Genomic DNA, 17,312 nt, shown 5'->3' on the forward strand with positions numbered 1-17,312 from the left:
TATCTTTAAAAGATAATTCACTGAGACTTTACCAAAAAAGTGAAAAGATAAGCTACCAACTGGGAGAATATCTTCAGAAGTCATATATCCAATAAGAATATAATAACCAAAACAGATATAAAACTTCAACAACTTAAGAACAAAAAGACAAATAACCCAATCATAAAATGGGCAAAGGACTTGAATAGACATTTCACCAAAGAAAAGATTCAAATGGCCACCAAACACATGAAAAGCTGCTCAACGTCATTATAGCCATTAGAAAGATGCAAATCAAAATCACAATGAGATACCATTTCACTCCCACTAGGATGGCTAAGATGAAAATTAAACAGAAAATAACAAATGTTAGTGAGGATGTGGGGAAAGTGGAACCCTTATCCATTGCTGGTGGGAATGCAAAATGGTACAGCCATTGTAGAACAACCATATGACCCAGCAATTCCACTCCTAGGTATATACCCAAAAGACTTGAAAGCAGAGACTCTAGCAGATATTTGTACACTGCTGTTCATTGCGGCACTAGTCACAATAGCCAAAAGGTGAAAACAACCTAAATGCCCATCAACAGATGTATGGATAAACAAAATGTGGTACATACTTACAATGGAAATTACTTGGCCAATAAGAGAAATGAAGTCTTGATATACGCTACAATGTGAATGGTGCTTGGAGACATTATGCTGAGTGAAATAAGTCAATCACAAAAGGACAAATATTCTATGATCTCGCTTAAATAAAAAGATAAGAACAGGCAAATGTATAGAGACGTTAAGTTTATTAGTGGTAACCAGGGGTGGGAGGGCGAGGGAAAAGGGGAGGGAATTATTGCTTATGGAGTACTGAGTTTCAGTTTATAGTGACGGAAAAATCGTATTAAGGGTAGAGTTGCACAGCCAATTAATGTAATTGTTGTCAATAAGTTGTACACCTGTAAAAAGTTGAATTGGCAAAAGTTGTGTGATAGATATAACAATGATCAAATAAATAAATAAAGGAGCAGCTGCTGAGGCTATTTATGTACAACCAAACACCTCATGGGATTTGGTTCCTTGGTTTGGAGGTTTAGGGACGTAGCTTTATGGGACATCTCAGTTAATTGGCCTAATAACATGTTTAGTGTTTCTGTTCTACCTCCTAGTTCGTTGCACTGTGCCCGAGGTCTTAAAAGCTTACAAGCTGCCGTCCAAGGCACAAGTGGTCTCTATTCTCCTGAAGCAATAGAGGAAGAAGGAGTCAGGAATAGGGGGAAGAAATAGAATGTGTGGCTAACTGCCTCCATGAACAACTGCCTCCTTTGCCATGAGATCAGAACTGGATAGCACCTGGCTACCATTACTGAACATTTTGATCAAAGATTCTATAAAATAATCCTGATCAAAAAGGGGAAAGAATTACAAATTCTCATGGAATGTAGACTTTCTAGAGACACTGAAGCTGGATGAACCCCCGAAACTATTGCCCTGAGATAATGTTTAAATTTTAAACCAAAAATATCACCTGAAGTCTTCTTAAAACCAATAGTTTAGCTTAACTAGTAAAGAATGTCTGCCTTGAGCGTTATGCTCTTTTAAGAACTATCTATATGGGATCAAACTGACACAGCAACTCAAAAGATTATATAGATAGGAACCTTAGGGAACAGTGAGTTTATGTTAATGGGGAAGGAACAACTCGGAAAAGGAGGGTGAGAATGGTTGCACAACTCGAGGAATGTTATCAATGTCACTAAATTGTACATACAGCAACTGTTGAACTGGTGTGTTTTGCTGTGTATATTCTCAACAACAACCACAAAAAATAAAATAAATTATAGTTAAAAAAGACAATTCATTGACCGACCTAAAAACTTTTTAAAAAGTGAAATAAAAAATAAATAAATCTGATTTGGTTGACTAGTTGGACAATGAGGACTGGCTTTGCCAATGAGGTTATACAGCAAATGTTTTCTATATATCAAATGAGTTAAATTTACATGAAAATATATCTAAGACATGTACATAGTACATAATATGGCAGAAAATAGATACTTGGCAACTATTTAAACTTACAATTAAAAAAAAAGTTTAAATGCAATCTGAAAAATGTTTCAGAGAAATATTTCAAAAGTCCAAGTTAGACCACTAGTTGAAGATCACTGACCTCTTGTTTGAAGGTTTTTTTAATACAATCATTCTCTCTAACCAAAACATCTCTCCTCCTCCCCTCTTTTGCTTGGCTAACTCCTAGTTACTCTCTTAGACTCAATTTTCAAATGCGTCTTGCATCACTTTTCTCCCAAATCTATGGGTACCTCTTTAATGTGCTCCTTTGGGATTTATCACACCCTCTCAGTTCAGTTGTCTCTCTCTCCCAAAATACTGTAAGTTCAGCAAGGCCAGGGATCTTGTCTATCTTGTTCATTAATATATTCACCAAGTACAATGCCTGACACATAATAAATGCTCAATAAATATTTGTTGAATGAATGAATTTTTACCAAGTAGGGGCAGTCAAGTAATCATCTGGCCCACAGAAATCATTAACTCTAAAAAGTCACAAACTTGATTTTACTTCTAAGGAACATAAACCTTAATGAAATTATAGCAAACAAACATGAACATCACAGAATGCAGTTCTTATGTTACACCTGTTCCCAGGGACCCAGTTACTATGTAAGTTTGCCAAATTTGGAAAAACAAAAACAAAAACCAAACAACAGTTGGAAATAACTTTCATGGAGAAAGGAAGCAGGGAAAAAAAGATGAAATGGAAAAGCTTTGCAGGAATCTTAATTGATTCTCCACTAATGGTTCCCCTATGTGGTAAAATGACAGGGTCAAAACAGACACTGCATCGTTTTTTTCTACAAGAAGACATCTGATCTGTACATTAAAATTTAATGACATTTATAAGATCCAAACAAATCCCACCATGACTAACCAGAAGTCAGAAACAGGAAGGAGTCTGTCTTGTCTGTAGAAAATGAGGTTTTATTTAAACATTTAGGCTGCCTGGCTTCTTAAAGGGATCTCCTACTTTATAATAAAAATCTGATTTTTTAAAAAGCACTTTATAGAAGGGCAGTAGGAATAAGGTCAGTTACGTAAATAATCATACATCTTAACTACATACTAATAACACTGATTTAGATACTTTAAATCAATCAACTGGTACAGCTTAAGACCTTTCCTCTCTGCCTTTGACTCTTCAACCTAAATTACTAGAAAATTTTTATGCTTTAGATCAAATGGACCAACAGCAGCCTCATGGGACCCCTAAATATACTCACTCTTGACTATTCTTCCCAGAATTACCACATGATATTGGCATAGTGGTTAAGTGCTATGGCTGCTAACCAAAAGGTCAGCAATTCAAATCCACCAGGCGCTCCTTGGAAACTATGGGGCAGTTCTACTCTGTCCTACAGAGTCACTATGAGTCAGAATCGACTCAATGGCAACGGGTTCGGGTTTGGATCATGCTATACAACTTAAACGAAATAAAGTTTCCAAACTATTTAGTTCCATGTGATTTCAATTATCACTAATCAAGAAGCTTAAACGTATGCTGAGATTTTTATTTAAGAAAAAGAGTTCCAGAGATTATAAGATTGCCACAAGTCATTTTTAAAGGTTCTTCTTTACTGCATCCAGAAGAGAGTTGATGAGCTTAAATTTCTTTAATGAAATTATGTCATATGTTAATTTATCTAACATATTGAGTATCTACTACATGCTATACGAGTCCCAGAAATAGGAAATTAAAAAAAAAAGTCCCTACCTTTAAGGGGTTACCACCTTGGTAGGAGGAGACAGACATGTAAACAAACAAATACAAATTAGTATTTAGAAGCATGTACAGGGCATGCTGAGGAGGCACAAAAGAGGGCCTAGTCAGTTTTACCCAGGAAGGTCAGAAAAGTTTTGATGGAGAGGAATACAGCATTGTTCCTGCCCTCAGGAGCTCGGCACTGCTCATGGAGATGATACTCTTCATAGCAGCTCTTTGAGTTGTTTTTCCAATGGAATAATACTGATCTGTGTGTGTGTGTGTCTGTCTGTCTCTCTATGTCTGTCTGTCTCTCTCTCACTCTCTCTCTCTCTCTCTCACACACACACACACACACACAAGTCAGCGCAGGCAACTCACTCAGATGCCAAACAATCTCAATTTGCTTCTATAAAAATCAATCATCATATCCCAGCTCACTCGTTTAGCCATAAAAAGGAGTGAGAGCTTTGGACAAAGAAATATAAAGGGAGACGGCCGGATGGGTCTATTTAGACATACTGAATAGCTCTCTACAACAGTCAACAAGTTAAACTTTTAACCCCTAAAAACATGTTCGGGAGCGGCGGACCATTGTCGTACATTAAAGTCACTGTTTTATAAAATCTGACCTTAGACAGTATGGCCATTTAGGTTATAACCACTATCACAAAAATGTATTGTTTGTTAAAGACTGAAGTGCTATGGAGCAGAACACCTGAAAATCTGATTTCATGGAAGCCGGATTAGCCTGGACCATACCCAAGGAAGCAGGTGTTTACATCCTGGGGCCTCTGCTTTAGACAGAGAGAGTTGGGCAGAGCCACAAGCATATTTGATCACACAAAGCACTGATAACACTTGGGAGATGGTGAGGAAAAGAACGTGATCAGCTGATCAGTAATCTTTCCCCACTGAGGCCACTGCACCCAGGCCCTCCATCACAGCCATTTGCAACCAGGCTGGCCCTGGCATAATTGCTTGGCAGGCACAGTCAACTGCCAGGGTTATTTCTGCTCTCTTCTTAACACTTGCTGAGACCTTCTTTTCCCATCTGGGCAGGGCCTCACAGAGATCAAGAAAGGCCCAAATCACTTTCAAGTTTGAGAAGCCCATCATACTTAAAAATGAAGGTATGCCACAACAGGGTCATAAAAATGGTGGAATATTTAAGTGCTTACATTTAATCATTTAAATCGCATGAGAAGCATCTTCTTTTAAGACCCTCTCTTTTTTTCTGTGATTACAAATACATCCTCATTTGAAGATAATATTAAAGTCCAGGCCCTTTGAGAATATGAGGGCTGTGCGAGAAGTTGGGAGATGGGAGCAAGAGGGAGACCCTCAAACTCTCACTGCTTTCCCACTTATTAGACCCTATCTTCCACCAAAGGTCTGATAAAGTAATCCACACTTAAGTGAAAATGACTGTTGAGGCCGCAAAACTCTCCCTCCAGGAGGCATCTAAGCATTTAAAAGTGTTACCCTGAGGAATGCGCTCCAACGAAATTACAGGCATCAGCCAACAGGAAGCGATACTCTCCAAAGCCTTTCCAGCATTCCTCCAGTAGGAGGTACTGCCTCTCTCTAATCATCTCAATCCCTCCTTAGATCTTTTTGTGTATCTACATATGATAAAAGAAAATGATAAAAATAATACACATGAAGATTTCAAAAGACTCAGACAGATGTATGAAAAATTTTTTTTTTCTTTTATATACCTCCCATTCAGCACAATATGGCTTTAAAACAGCCGAAGTAAACTCACTCGTGGCATCCCAGTACTGGCTAATCTGCTTTGTTCCTGGAGTTGCCGTTTTGAGAAAGGTCAAGGATGCGTAACCATTAGTCATCTAGAAACCTGAGTGAAGGCACAAGCACAGTCAGTTTTTAGGAGTGAGTGGGGCGGGAACACAGAGTACAATGGCAAACTTTAATCAAGTTCAAGTAGCAAGTGTACAGCACCAAGTCACCAGTGCACACAATGTGTGATAACACTAAAACATGATGTTCCAACCCCTTGCTCCTATATTTAAAGAGCCTACAGACCTCATCCGTGAACTATTCCCTTCCCTGTCCCAACTCACTAAGTCAGACACAATGCAAGGCAGCCTTCTCCTTCTGTTAAGGCCTGGCAGTGATAGTGCGGGTCACTGCACACGCACACCCAAAACTAAAATTAAAAACCACAATGAGTCACAGTGGAAACACTCAAAACCCTTTAAAGACAACACCAAACCCTTCTTTGCTAGAACAGAATTGAAATAATAAAGCTAACATACAACCCATAGCTCATTAAATTCTTTTATTTCAGATGAGAATAGGAGAGTGTGCTGCCAGTTTTGACCTCACCTTCAGACAAAACTTAGGATTCTGCCTGAGTCAAGCAGTTGGCGTAAATGAAGAGGATGTAGCATGTCGGGAATGGGAGGGTCAGAAGTGTCACTGCTGCCCAAGCTATGTGCTCCTCAAGTCTCAGGAGGCAGCTTATTTGAAAGGTAAAGTATGAGTTACAACTTTTGAATCCTTTAAAGCATAAATGACTAGTCTTATTCTTTCTCCTGATTTCCTTTACCCTCTCTTCCAATCTGGTATCAGCGCAAGGAGAAGAGATGCCAAGCCCGCAAGGTTCGATCAAGAACTCTGCCACCTATTAGGGGCCACTGTGTTAAATGGTAGTGGAATGATTTGGAAAATGACAGTGAGAACAATTGCACAACTTAAAGAATATAATCAGTGTCACTGAATTGTACATGTAGAAATTGTTGAGATGGCATGTTTTGTTATGTATATTTCTACCACAAAAAAAAAAAAGAACTCTACTACTTATAAGTATATCAGCTCCTATCATCCTTCCTCCATTTCACACTAGGGTTAGGATAGAAACACTAAACGTATAAGCAAGTGTGTCTTAACAGATATACTTTATAACATTGTTCATAAACAGCAAAATAAAAAAAATGATTTTAAATACATTTATATTTTAATCAAAATAAAAATTTATTTTAAAACGCTACTAAATTCATTGTTATCTTTTTGTTCTTGTGCATTTCTTAATCAACTAATAATTTAAAAAAAAGTCTCACTATTATCATTTGAAGGTCCTCATGCTGAAAAAAGTTAGCAATCACTGTTCAGAATGTAATGAACAAGCTAGAGGGTGTGGATACCTAACAACAGAATGAAATGGAGTAGACACAATAAGAGGATATTTTCATTGATGGAAAAAAATACCAAAAATTAGGATGTAGTAAAAAATAGTAAGATCTGGAGGTCAAAGTTGACAGCAGGCTAACATCAACAGTACATACACAAGAAAAGCTAATGTAAAATTAACTGAGTATTTGTGCCCAGTTTGGAGTTCTTGTGTGGTACAAACAGTTAAGGAGCTCAGTTGCTAACTGAAAGGTTGGGAGTTGGGGTCCACCCAGAGGTGCCTTGGAAGAAAGACATGGTGATCTACTTCTGAAAAACCAGTCAGTGAAAACCCTATGGAGCACAAGTCTTCTCTGACACACAAGTCTACTCATGGAGTTGCCGAGAGTTCAAGGCGACCAGGTAGCAACTGGTTTATTGTTTGTTTTTTTTTTAAACTGGTGTGTCTAATTGCCTTTGGTGATTCTGGTTGTTTTGTTTTTGGAGGGCAGGGTTGGGGCAGTCAATGACCTCATCTGTAAAATAAACAAGTTGGATTAAATAATTTTTATGATTCCTTTTAACTTTAAAATTGTATGACTACTTTTTACAGCTTAAGAATTTCAAGACACTGTAGTACATCACCAGTTACATCTGTAATATTCCTTTTCTTGGAAATACTTAGGAAAAGTATGAATTATTATTCTCTAAGAGTGGTACAAAGTTAGTACTTCCTGGAGACCAAGGGATGTACTAGATGACTTCCTGGGAGGTTTGACAGTGGAAAGAACATGGACTTAGGGGCCATGAGACCAACAACAGAAAACCTGTCCTGCCACTTACTAGCTCAGTGACCTTGGGTGAGTTGAAGTTTGTCAAATCTCAGTCTTATCTGTAAAATGAGTTTATCAATACCTTGGAATTACATGAGAAAATGAAAATATATAAGCACCTGGCCTCCCCCCCACACCCAGAAAACCCCCACTGCTGTAGAGTCAATTATAACTCATAGTGACCTCATGTGTTACAGACTAAAACTGCTCCATAGGGTTTCCTTGGCTGTAATCTTTATGGAAGCAGATCTCCAGGGCCTTCTTCCATGACACCCCTGGGTGTGTTCAAGCTGCCAACTTTTAGGTTCGTAGTTGAGCGCAAACTGTGCTACCCAGGGACCTCGCCCAGTAACAGATACTCAATAAATGTTAGCTCCTTTGGCCCCTTGAGTTCCTTTCAATCATGTGATTTTGATTATTCTGTAGAAAATGGAAACCAAAGTATGTTATGCTTTAACTTTTTATTTCTTAATCATGAAGGGTATACAAAGTAAACCAAGAAGTAAATCCTGACAAGCTGTTTAGAATTGTTCTACAAGTTAATAATATGACTTAGAGTTCATTATTGAGAAGACTCAAAACTTTACAAATCATTTTGTTTCAGAAAGTCTGTGAAAATCCGTAGCACCCAACTATGTTTAATGAAGCAAGTCCAAAAGTGAACTATTTAAAGTTTGAGTGCTTGCTCTGGGTCAAAAATGCAGCAAGGCAGCTGCAGATGGGAATGATTATCTTATGGAAACTTGGTCATCCACGTCATGAGACAAAAATCTTCTCTTACAGAAAGAATCTTATGAAAAGGATCACAAAAAAATTCGAGTTAAAAAAAAAAAAAAAAAACATTAGAATCACACATTAACCCTGGACAAGCAAAGTGCATTAAGTGGTATGATCGAAGAAATAATTCTAAATACAGACATTCTAGGCACTTTCACCCACAAGAGAGTTTAAAAACACAAATTTCATCACTATTTTGAGTGTCCAAGATCATAATGAAAGAAAAAGCTAAATATAAGGGCTGGTGATCTAAAAATATGGTTCCATTAACTTTAGTCCCACGGAGATCTAACTTAAGTGTCAGCATTTTTAATTCTTTTCAAATTTCCTGTTTGTACATGAATATCAATGATGGCAAATAATGTAAGTATATACTGTCATTGTGCTGAACTGATAGTTTAGTGTTGAAACAAGGTCATTTCCCAGGAAACATGGTTAATGGCAATCATGCAGCAATAGTGCACCCTCAAAACATGGTATTTTAGAAACATTCTGTTATTCGATACACCTAGACATTAAAATATGTTTCGAAAATAGTACAAGCCAGTGAATCAATCCAAGTTTTGATGATTTCAAACCAACTGTTCAGAGCAGTGGGGCCCTGGTGGTGTTCAGGATACTAATCAAAAGGTCGGCAGTTTGAATCTACCAGCCGCTCCTTGAAAACTCTATGGGGCAGTTCTACTCTGTCCTATAGGGTTGCTATGAGAATCAACTTGATGCCAACAGGTTTTTTTGTTGTTGTTGTTCAGAGCAGCACTGAGGCAGAAAGTGACAGCATTTTATAGTTCTAAATGATACTGTCATTTGCCTGCCAACAGACAATGTGCAATATTGCCCTTTTCAAGGAGTTCATAGCATAAGGACCACCTCAGAGTGATACCTTTTAATACATTCAGATGCTGAACACTGAGCAGTATCCAAGAACTGCATTCTGTATTCATTTCTGCTCTATTGCAGAAATAAGAATGAAATTCCATTGTATAATGCAATGACCTTTTTTCCAAGGTAAATAAGACAGTTTGCCATTTTTCACCTATAAGGAATCAATCTGAAGCAAACCCACACTAACAGAAAATGAATCTGGCCAGTTTGACACATAACTTATTCTCCTTCATTACAGAACTTGCACTCATTATTCATCCTGTATTTGACCATAAATCTTCCTAAAAAACCACTTTCATCTTGTCATTCTGCTGCTCAAGAACTGCCAAGCTTCTCTGCTGCCCAATTCCAAATTCCCATCCAGATCTCCATCATCTTGCACAGCCTACCTATCTAAGCTTAGTTCCTACCACCCCCAACAGGGTTCCTCCTCTCCTCGAAGGCCCCCCGCCCCATCCCCGGCTTTGCTCATGCTGTTCAGCCCACCCAGAATATTGTCCTTCCTCCCCACATCCATCCCTCCCAAATCTCACCTCCTACATGAAACGTCTTCCTATTTCTCCTACCTACAATGATAGCACTCTTTCCCTGAATTCCTACTACAGTTAAAGTCAATGTTACAGCTCTTTAACCGGACATTTCTTAAAGTCAGGGAGTGACTTTTTTTTCTCCTCTATAGCAACAGTTTTCCGCTTTTGTTACTCCATGATATATAAAAGAATACTACTCACATATAAGACATACCCCTATGGGTATACTTGGGATTATGCACAATTCCTGCCACAACAGTTGTTAACTCCACTAATTTCTGTCCTACTAAAGAAAACTCTGTGGAGCACAGTTCTACTCTGACACACATGGGATTGCCATGAACCAGAATCAACTCCACGGCAACTGGATTTTTGTTTTTTTACTTTTTGGTTAAAGAAAGCAGAATAAAAAGTAAGTGAGTATACTATACTTCAATAAAAAGTTAAAAAAAAAAAAAAAACCCTAGCGAGCAAGAACGAGAGGGCTTTCATATTGGTGTGACCTTAAATATGCTCAATTTATTCTTCAAAGAAAGTAAGGCAGTTGCAAACGTTGGCACTTTACCGCCATCAATAAATTACTTGTAATACAACTCAAGTGATTACTCATAAAACACTGGCAAGAACTGCTATTCTATATAGCACTTAGCATTCTAGACACATAGATGGCAATCAATAAATACTTAATTAACCAATTAGTATGTCAGCCCATTAATCAATTACACGTAAGTGTTCATTATTGCTGCTGCCACCTAATGATGACGATGATGATCATGTAAACTACAAACACAGAGTACACTAGCTGACTCTTGCTGACAGACCCTAAATGAACAACTTACAGAGTGAATATAACCAATAAATGTTTTAACAGTACAGTGTGGCCACTGCTCTTCTGAAGCTTATGATGATTTCAACAGTTTCTATGGCAATCATCATGCAACCCTAAACCTCTTGGGTAACAGTGTGGCTATTATTGCAATCTTGGGTAAAATTAGTAAATTGTGAGCTTTATCTGTCACTGCAGTCAGGGATCAGATAACTTGCTCCACCCAAGAGAAATCCTTCTATATTAAAATGGTTCTCATTTTTGCAATAAGAAATTATTTGACCACTGGGAGTCTTTCAACAACGATTATAATTCAAGTACATAATTTTTTAACTGCTATTACCCATTCTCCAACATTATAATATACCCTTAATTTCAAGTTACACAAATAGCCTATGATTTGATTTTGAAACACTCTCCCCCTCCTCAAATCCTGAAAATGTCATATCCTTCCCTGAAAAATCTTTAAATATATACTGGATAGCTTGGGTATAAATTTATCTACAGGCCAGGAGTCTTCTAATTCGTCTAACCATGACATCCTAACATTCTAGAAGTAGAGATTAATCTAAGAATAAAAATTTTAAGTTATCTGATCCATTAGTGTTGCCTAAGCAGCCACTATTTAGAAATCCTTGTAAAAGTAGAACATAGAGGAAGCTTCAGTCCATCATGCCCTGGAAACTTCCAAACATCAACCAAACAGCCCAAAAGAATGTCCTACTCAACAATTCCAAGGATGTCACTAATTGCTTCCATCTGTTTCCCTCTCTGTCCCCTCCCCCTCCAAGTCAAGGCATCTACTGAAGTTATTTTCTGCTACATTTTACATTCTAAAGAAAACCGAGAAAAGTATAATTAAGAGGCATCGTGTTTCAAACTGCGGAATATTTCCCCAAAATTTGTGTGACAACCACAGCCATAGTGTTGTTTGTACTCTAGGCTGTTTTCAAGAAACATTTCAGAGTGTGGCATGTTAAGTTATATACTTTTTAAAAACTGCTCAGTAAACTTTTAGTTGGTCATAGTACACTATTTTTCCCTGTATATCCAAGGAGATCAGGGTGTTTCCTCCATGGTGCCACAAAAGTCAAAAAACCCGGAATAATTTCACCCATTGATGATCCTTGCCTGAATCAGTTGTTTCATTAAAAGTTGCACAATGATGATTTTCTGTCATTCCTTCCACATTTGTTGGTTAGAATTTCCCTCATCAACTAGGGCTATTAGGGTACCCTGAAATAACGTTTGTACAGAAAAGTTCAGATAAATGCTTAATTCTTTCCTTTTAATTACTAATTTTCAGAGTAAGGGGTTGGTGCCCTAGTTGCCACCAATAGTGATCAACAAAGTTTCGTTTTGTTTGTTTTTAAGTACCTACTCTTTTGAAAACTTTAACACCATTAGGGCACATTCCTCTTTAATTTTTCTAAGTCCCCAAGGAAGCCTCTGAGAGCACGTAGCATATTTCAAAGGTTTATCGCTGGAACGAAACAGAAACAGTTTCTGGAAGAAATTAATTTACCAATCAAATGATATTCATAGACTAGAATCTCAGGGTTGAGAGGAACCATTTTAAGGGTCATCTAGTCCAACTACCAGCTGGTGTTGAAACCCTTTGTACACTACTATCTCATCATGCTCTAGGAAGTAAGGTAAGGGACAACTTGCTACAAGCTACCTATGTTCTTAACATAAGTTAAATATGCAAGTTTAATTATAAAGTTTAACTGACAGCATAGATTCCTCTTATATAACCACACTGATGGAATGGCACACAAAGTAGGTTTATAGAGTTTAAAGCTAGAAGGAGAACTTGGAGATCACCAAATCCAATGAAAGCAAGTTAAAAAAAAAAAATTCCACACAACAGGTTCTACAAAAAGCAGATGCTTCCTGTACCTTACTTCCTGACACATGAAGACATTTTGCAGTATTAAGAAATGTATTTCTATAGAGCCCATGGAAGCAGCAGTCAAGAAATCAAACAACATATCACACTGGGCAAATCTGCTGCAAAAGACCTCTTTAAAGTATTAAAAAGCAAAGATGTCACCTTGAGGACTAAGGTCACCTGACCCAAGCCATGGCATTTTCAATCACCTCATATGCATGAGAAAGCTGGACAATGAATAAGGAAGACCGAAGAAGAATTGATGCCTTTGAATTACGGTGTTGGAAAAAATACTGAATATACCATGGATTATCAGAAGAATGAACAAATCTATCTTGGAAAAGTACAGCCAGAACGCTCCTTAGAGGAGACAATGGCAAGACTTTGTCTCACGTACTTTGCATATGTTATCAGGAGGGACCAGTCCCTTTACCAGTCACGCCTGGTAAAGTAGAGGATCAGCGAAAAAGAGGAAGGCCCTCCACGAAACGGACTGACACAATGGCTGCAACAAAATAGGCTCAAACATAACAATGACTGCGAGGATGGCACAGGATCAGGCAGTGTTTCCATCTGGTGTGCGTAGGGTCGCTATAAGTCAGAATCAACTCAGTAGCACCTAACAATAAACAACAACAACATTTCTACAGAAGCACCCACTGAAGTAAATTAAAAATAAGACAGTATCAATATGGGTAAAAATTTTGCATCTGTTCAATGGAAATAATAGAACGTGAGGATAAAAATAACACTTTTAGCTTTATTTAAAAGTATGACATATAACATACACACAGAAAATTACACAAAACATATGTATAATATAATGAATAATTATTTTAAAAAACACCCAGGTAACCCATCACCCAAGTTAAGAAATAGAACAGCATTACTTTAGAAGTTCCCGTATATAACCTCTTCCCTCTCTCCCAGAGGTACCACTACCCTGACCTTTGTGATGATTTCCTTGCTTATCTTTATCTTTTTACAACATAAACAGGCATCTCTAAACAATATGATTTGTTTCTGCATGTTTCTTAACTTTAAATAAATGGAAGTTATCTATCTATAGTTCATTTCTCTTGTTTTTGAGATTTCATTAATTTTTACTACAGATTAATATTCCAACTTATGACTATACCAAGATTGTTTTTATCCATTATACTTTAGATACAGTGGAGTCATTATGAACAATGCTAACATATTTTTTTTTATATAAATCCCAGTATAAGTATGCACAAGTTTCTCTAAGGAACATACCTAAGAGTGCTATTGCCTATCTTCAACTTTATTAATGCCAAACTGTGTTCCAAAGTGGCTGCACCAATTTACATTCCCAACAACAATGTACAAGGGTTCTAGTTCCTCCACATCCTCATCAAGAACTGATATTATCAGAGTGTTTAATTTAGGAGGCTATAATAGAATAATTTGCCCTTCCCTGATGACGAAATAGAGTACCTTTTCATATGTTTATTGGCCATTTGGATTTCTTCTCTTCTGATGTACCTATTCAAATCCTTTACCTTTTTTTTTTTTAATTGAATAGTTTTGTCTTATTCTTATTGACATGTAGGAGTTTAATTGTCTTATGCATCATCAGCCTTTACACAGGACTTGAATGCAACCTGGAAAAAAGCTATCAATCAAAGATGACAATCAAAGAACTTGAGATGCTTTATCTAATCAAAAGTTAGTATCTCTGCTTCTTTTATGTAGGATGTATCAAAATGTCCAGAAATTATTCATAGGAGCATTAGGCAATATATAAATGTAACTACAATTTAAAATGCTATAAAATATTTTACAATATATTTTTTAATTTATACCTGTTATTCTTTCCTCTCTAAGCAAAGGTATTTAGTATAAAATTCAGATTTGTGCATGCTATAGTCAGAATATGTTTCTGAATTCTTTCCATTCCAGAAAACAAAACTTAGAAGTCATGGTTTTATTATAAGTTATGATGTAAAAAAATGCCTAATATCAAGGATTAAAATCAACAGTAGGAAATCTGAGGGTTTTTAATTACTCACTTAATAAATGCTGGTGGCATGTCTCTCTTCAAAATCTGATCCTCGGTGGTTTGAACAGTCTCTTTTCCAACCTATGGGCGGAAAGATTCATAATTCAAATCTAAATTCTCAAACTAAAAAAACTATTATTTAAACATGTTTGAAACATATACTTTACACATAATCTACCACTGAAGTTTCTTAATTCAAAGGAAATTTCTGGATTTTTTTGAAAATTATTAAGATTGTTCCCATACGCTTCCACAATACAGCTGGATAATAATGTGGTGTACAAACATAATGTTATATATAGTACACCTTCTCCAGAGAAATTAATTTGAAGACATCATTGAGGACGGTGAGAAAAAAAGAGAAATTCATCATTTAGAATATATTTGTACGTGCGTGTGTAACTAACAAACTCTCCTACATCTCTAAAAAACAAAAAAAAAAAACCTGTTGCCATCAATTCCAACTCATAGTGACCCCATAGGACAGAGTAGAACTGCCTCATAGGGTTTCCAAGGATCAGCTGGTGGATTCAAACTGCCAACCTTTTGGTTAGCAGCCATAGCTCTTAACCACTGTACCATCAGGGCTCCACATCTCTAAAAGGGTATATGAATTATATGAATCAAGTTGTTATTGTTGTTGTTGTGTGCCATTGAGTCAATTCCAACTCACAGAGACCCCACAAGACAGAGTAGAACTGCCCCACAGAGTTTCCTAGACTGTAAATCTTTACAGGAACAGATTGCTAGGTCTTTTCTCCCACGAAGGAACAGCTGGTGGGTTCTAACCGCCTTTCAGTTAGCAGCCCACTGCATAACCCCAGTGCCACCAGGGCTCCTTTAAATCAAGTTAGGTGGGTTAAAATGTCTATATAGAAAAAAATAGATGTTACTGGACTGGGAAAAATATTTGAAGCAATTATGATTCTGAAACTAGAAACCAAACTTATGAAAATATGCATCTAGTAATCAGAAAAACTGAAACAACATGGTATTTTTCCCTAATTACAGAGCAAGTTAAAAAGAAATAATACATAATGCTGAATGCTACAATGGACTAGGTAGTTTTACATCCTGCAAGTGGCAGTGTAAACTGATATATTCTCTTTGGAAAACCACTTGTTAGCGTATGCTAGGAGACATAAAAATTAGCCTAGGAGCCTAGGAATTCCACTTTTAGATAGACTGTACCTATCTATAAGCAATAATACAAAATACGAGAATAATAATAGTCACAAAAGTAGTCACTATCATGTTAGTTACAAAAGCTAAAAAAATTGTTTTAAAATAACTTATACAACAATAAGGAATGGTTCACTGAACTATATCTTCTAGAAACAGGGCCTCTAAAACAATGGTTATATAGACTCAGCACTATGAGAGAATGTTTATGACATTATATTTAAAAGTAAGGATTAAAAATGATAAATACATTATGATTGTAACAAAATGAAAAATCCATATGCATAACGCAAAGCACTAAAAATATATAAAACAAAATGTTAACAGTGGTTGTACTAATGTTTAGGAAATTTTGAGTGAATCTGCATGCATTTCCTTTTAATTTTCTAAAATGTGTATATATAATTTTTATAATTTTAAAACATAAGATTAAAATGTTAACCTATGTTGTTGTTGTCGAGCTGATTCTGACTCATGGCGACCCCATGTGTGCAGAGAAGAACTGCTCAGTAGGGTTTTCAAGGCTATGTCCTTTCAGAAGCACATTGCCATGCCTGTCTTCCAAGATGCCTCTGAGTGGGTTCGAACCTCCAGCCTTTCCGGTAGTAGTCAAGCACTTAACCGCTTATGCTACCCCGGGAATCCTTCATTCTAGGTTATTTAGGTGCAATTATTTTCTACCTAATAATTTTAGTAATTATCTGTCAGTTTATCCAAATCTTCCAAAAGTAGTGGCAAAAAGTAAGAAAATACTTTAAAATACTAAAAGTTATACTAACCAGATTGTGTGTATGTGCACATGTGTGTATAGGGCACATACTCACTTTCTTCAAAATTATTCCTGTGCAGGGTTTGGATGTCATTTTTTCTTTCACTATATCAAGTGTCTTATAAACAAGAAGTAAACTTTAATACAGTGAATGATGAAATTCACCCATTTTATTAATCAATGTAAAGCTAACTAAGAAGTGTTAAATCATAAAAATAAATCACATTTTAATGCAGAAATCTATAATCTTTTTTAAAACTCAGAATGTAAAGTATCTCAAACCTGTTACTTAACCAACCATATAACTTGATTTAGTTTAAGAAAGAAAAAACCCCTAAATGCACAGTAAATCAGTTAAAGAAAATAACACAATAAACTATTCTCAGGGAATACAAGTCATGCATAAGTTAATGAATAGAAGTTTTCCTCTCAAGCTAATAGCTCAGAAAAAGCAGCACACATATACCACTGTGTAATAGTGCTTTTGTAGACAATAGGCCGTCTGTATCATAATAGAAGTCTTTCAAATCAGCAGCTGGTTCTCCAGAGTTTCTCAGATCAAAACATGACAGAATATTTCCAGATGTATTCTGTTCACTATTTTTCCAACTGAAACCGACCATTCAAAAAGCTGTGGGCCTTCTGGACAGAGCTGGAGAAGGATGTAGAACATAATTCTATCTCACAAAAAAAAAAAAAAAAAGACCA

At 36.6% G+C, this 17,312-nt stretch overlaps 1 protein-coding gene across 4 annotated transcripts in view; it reads right to left on the reverse strand.

The window, feature by feature from the left end:
- The window catches only part of VCL (vinculin), a 112,183-nt gene that overhangs the window by 49,443 nt on the left and 45,428 nt on the right, over positions 1–17,312 (reverse strand). For all 4 annotated transcript variants that reach the window (XM_004383214.2, XM_004383215.2, XM_023737670.1 and 1 more), the window contains exon 2: positions 14,664–14,734. In XM_004383214.2, coding sequence (XP_004383271.1) covers positions 14,664–14,734 — 71 coding nt within the window. The remainder of the gene's footprint in view (positions 1–14,663; positions 14,735–17,312) is intronic.

This window comes from Trichechus manatus, unplaced genomic scaffold (assembly GCF_000243295.1).
Source record: "Trichechus manatus latirostris isolate Lorelei unplaced genomic scaffold, TriManLat1.0 scaffold00106, whole genome shotgun sequence".
NCBI classification, from domain to species: domain Eukaryota; kingdom Metazoa; phylum Chordata; class Mammalia; order Sirenia; family Trichechidae; genus Trichechus; species Trichechus manatus.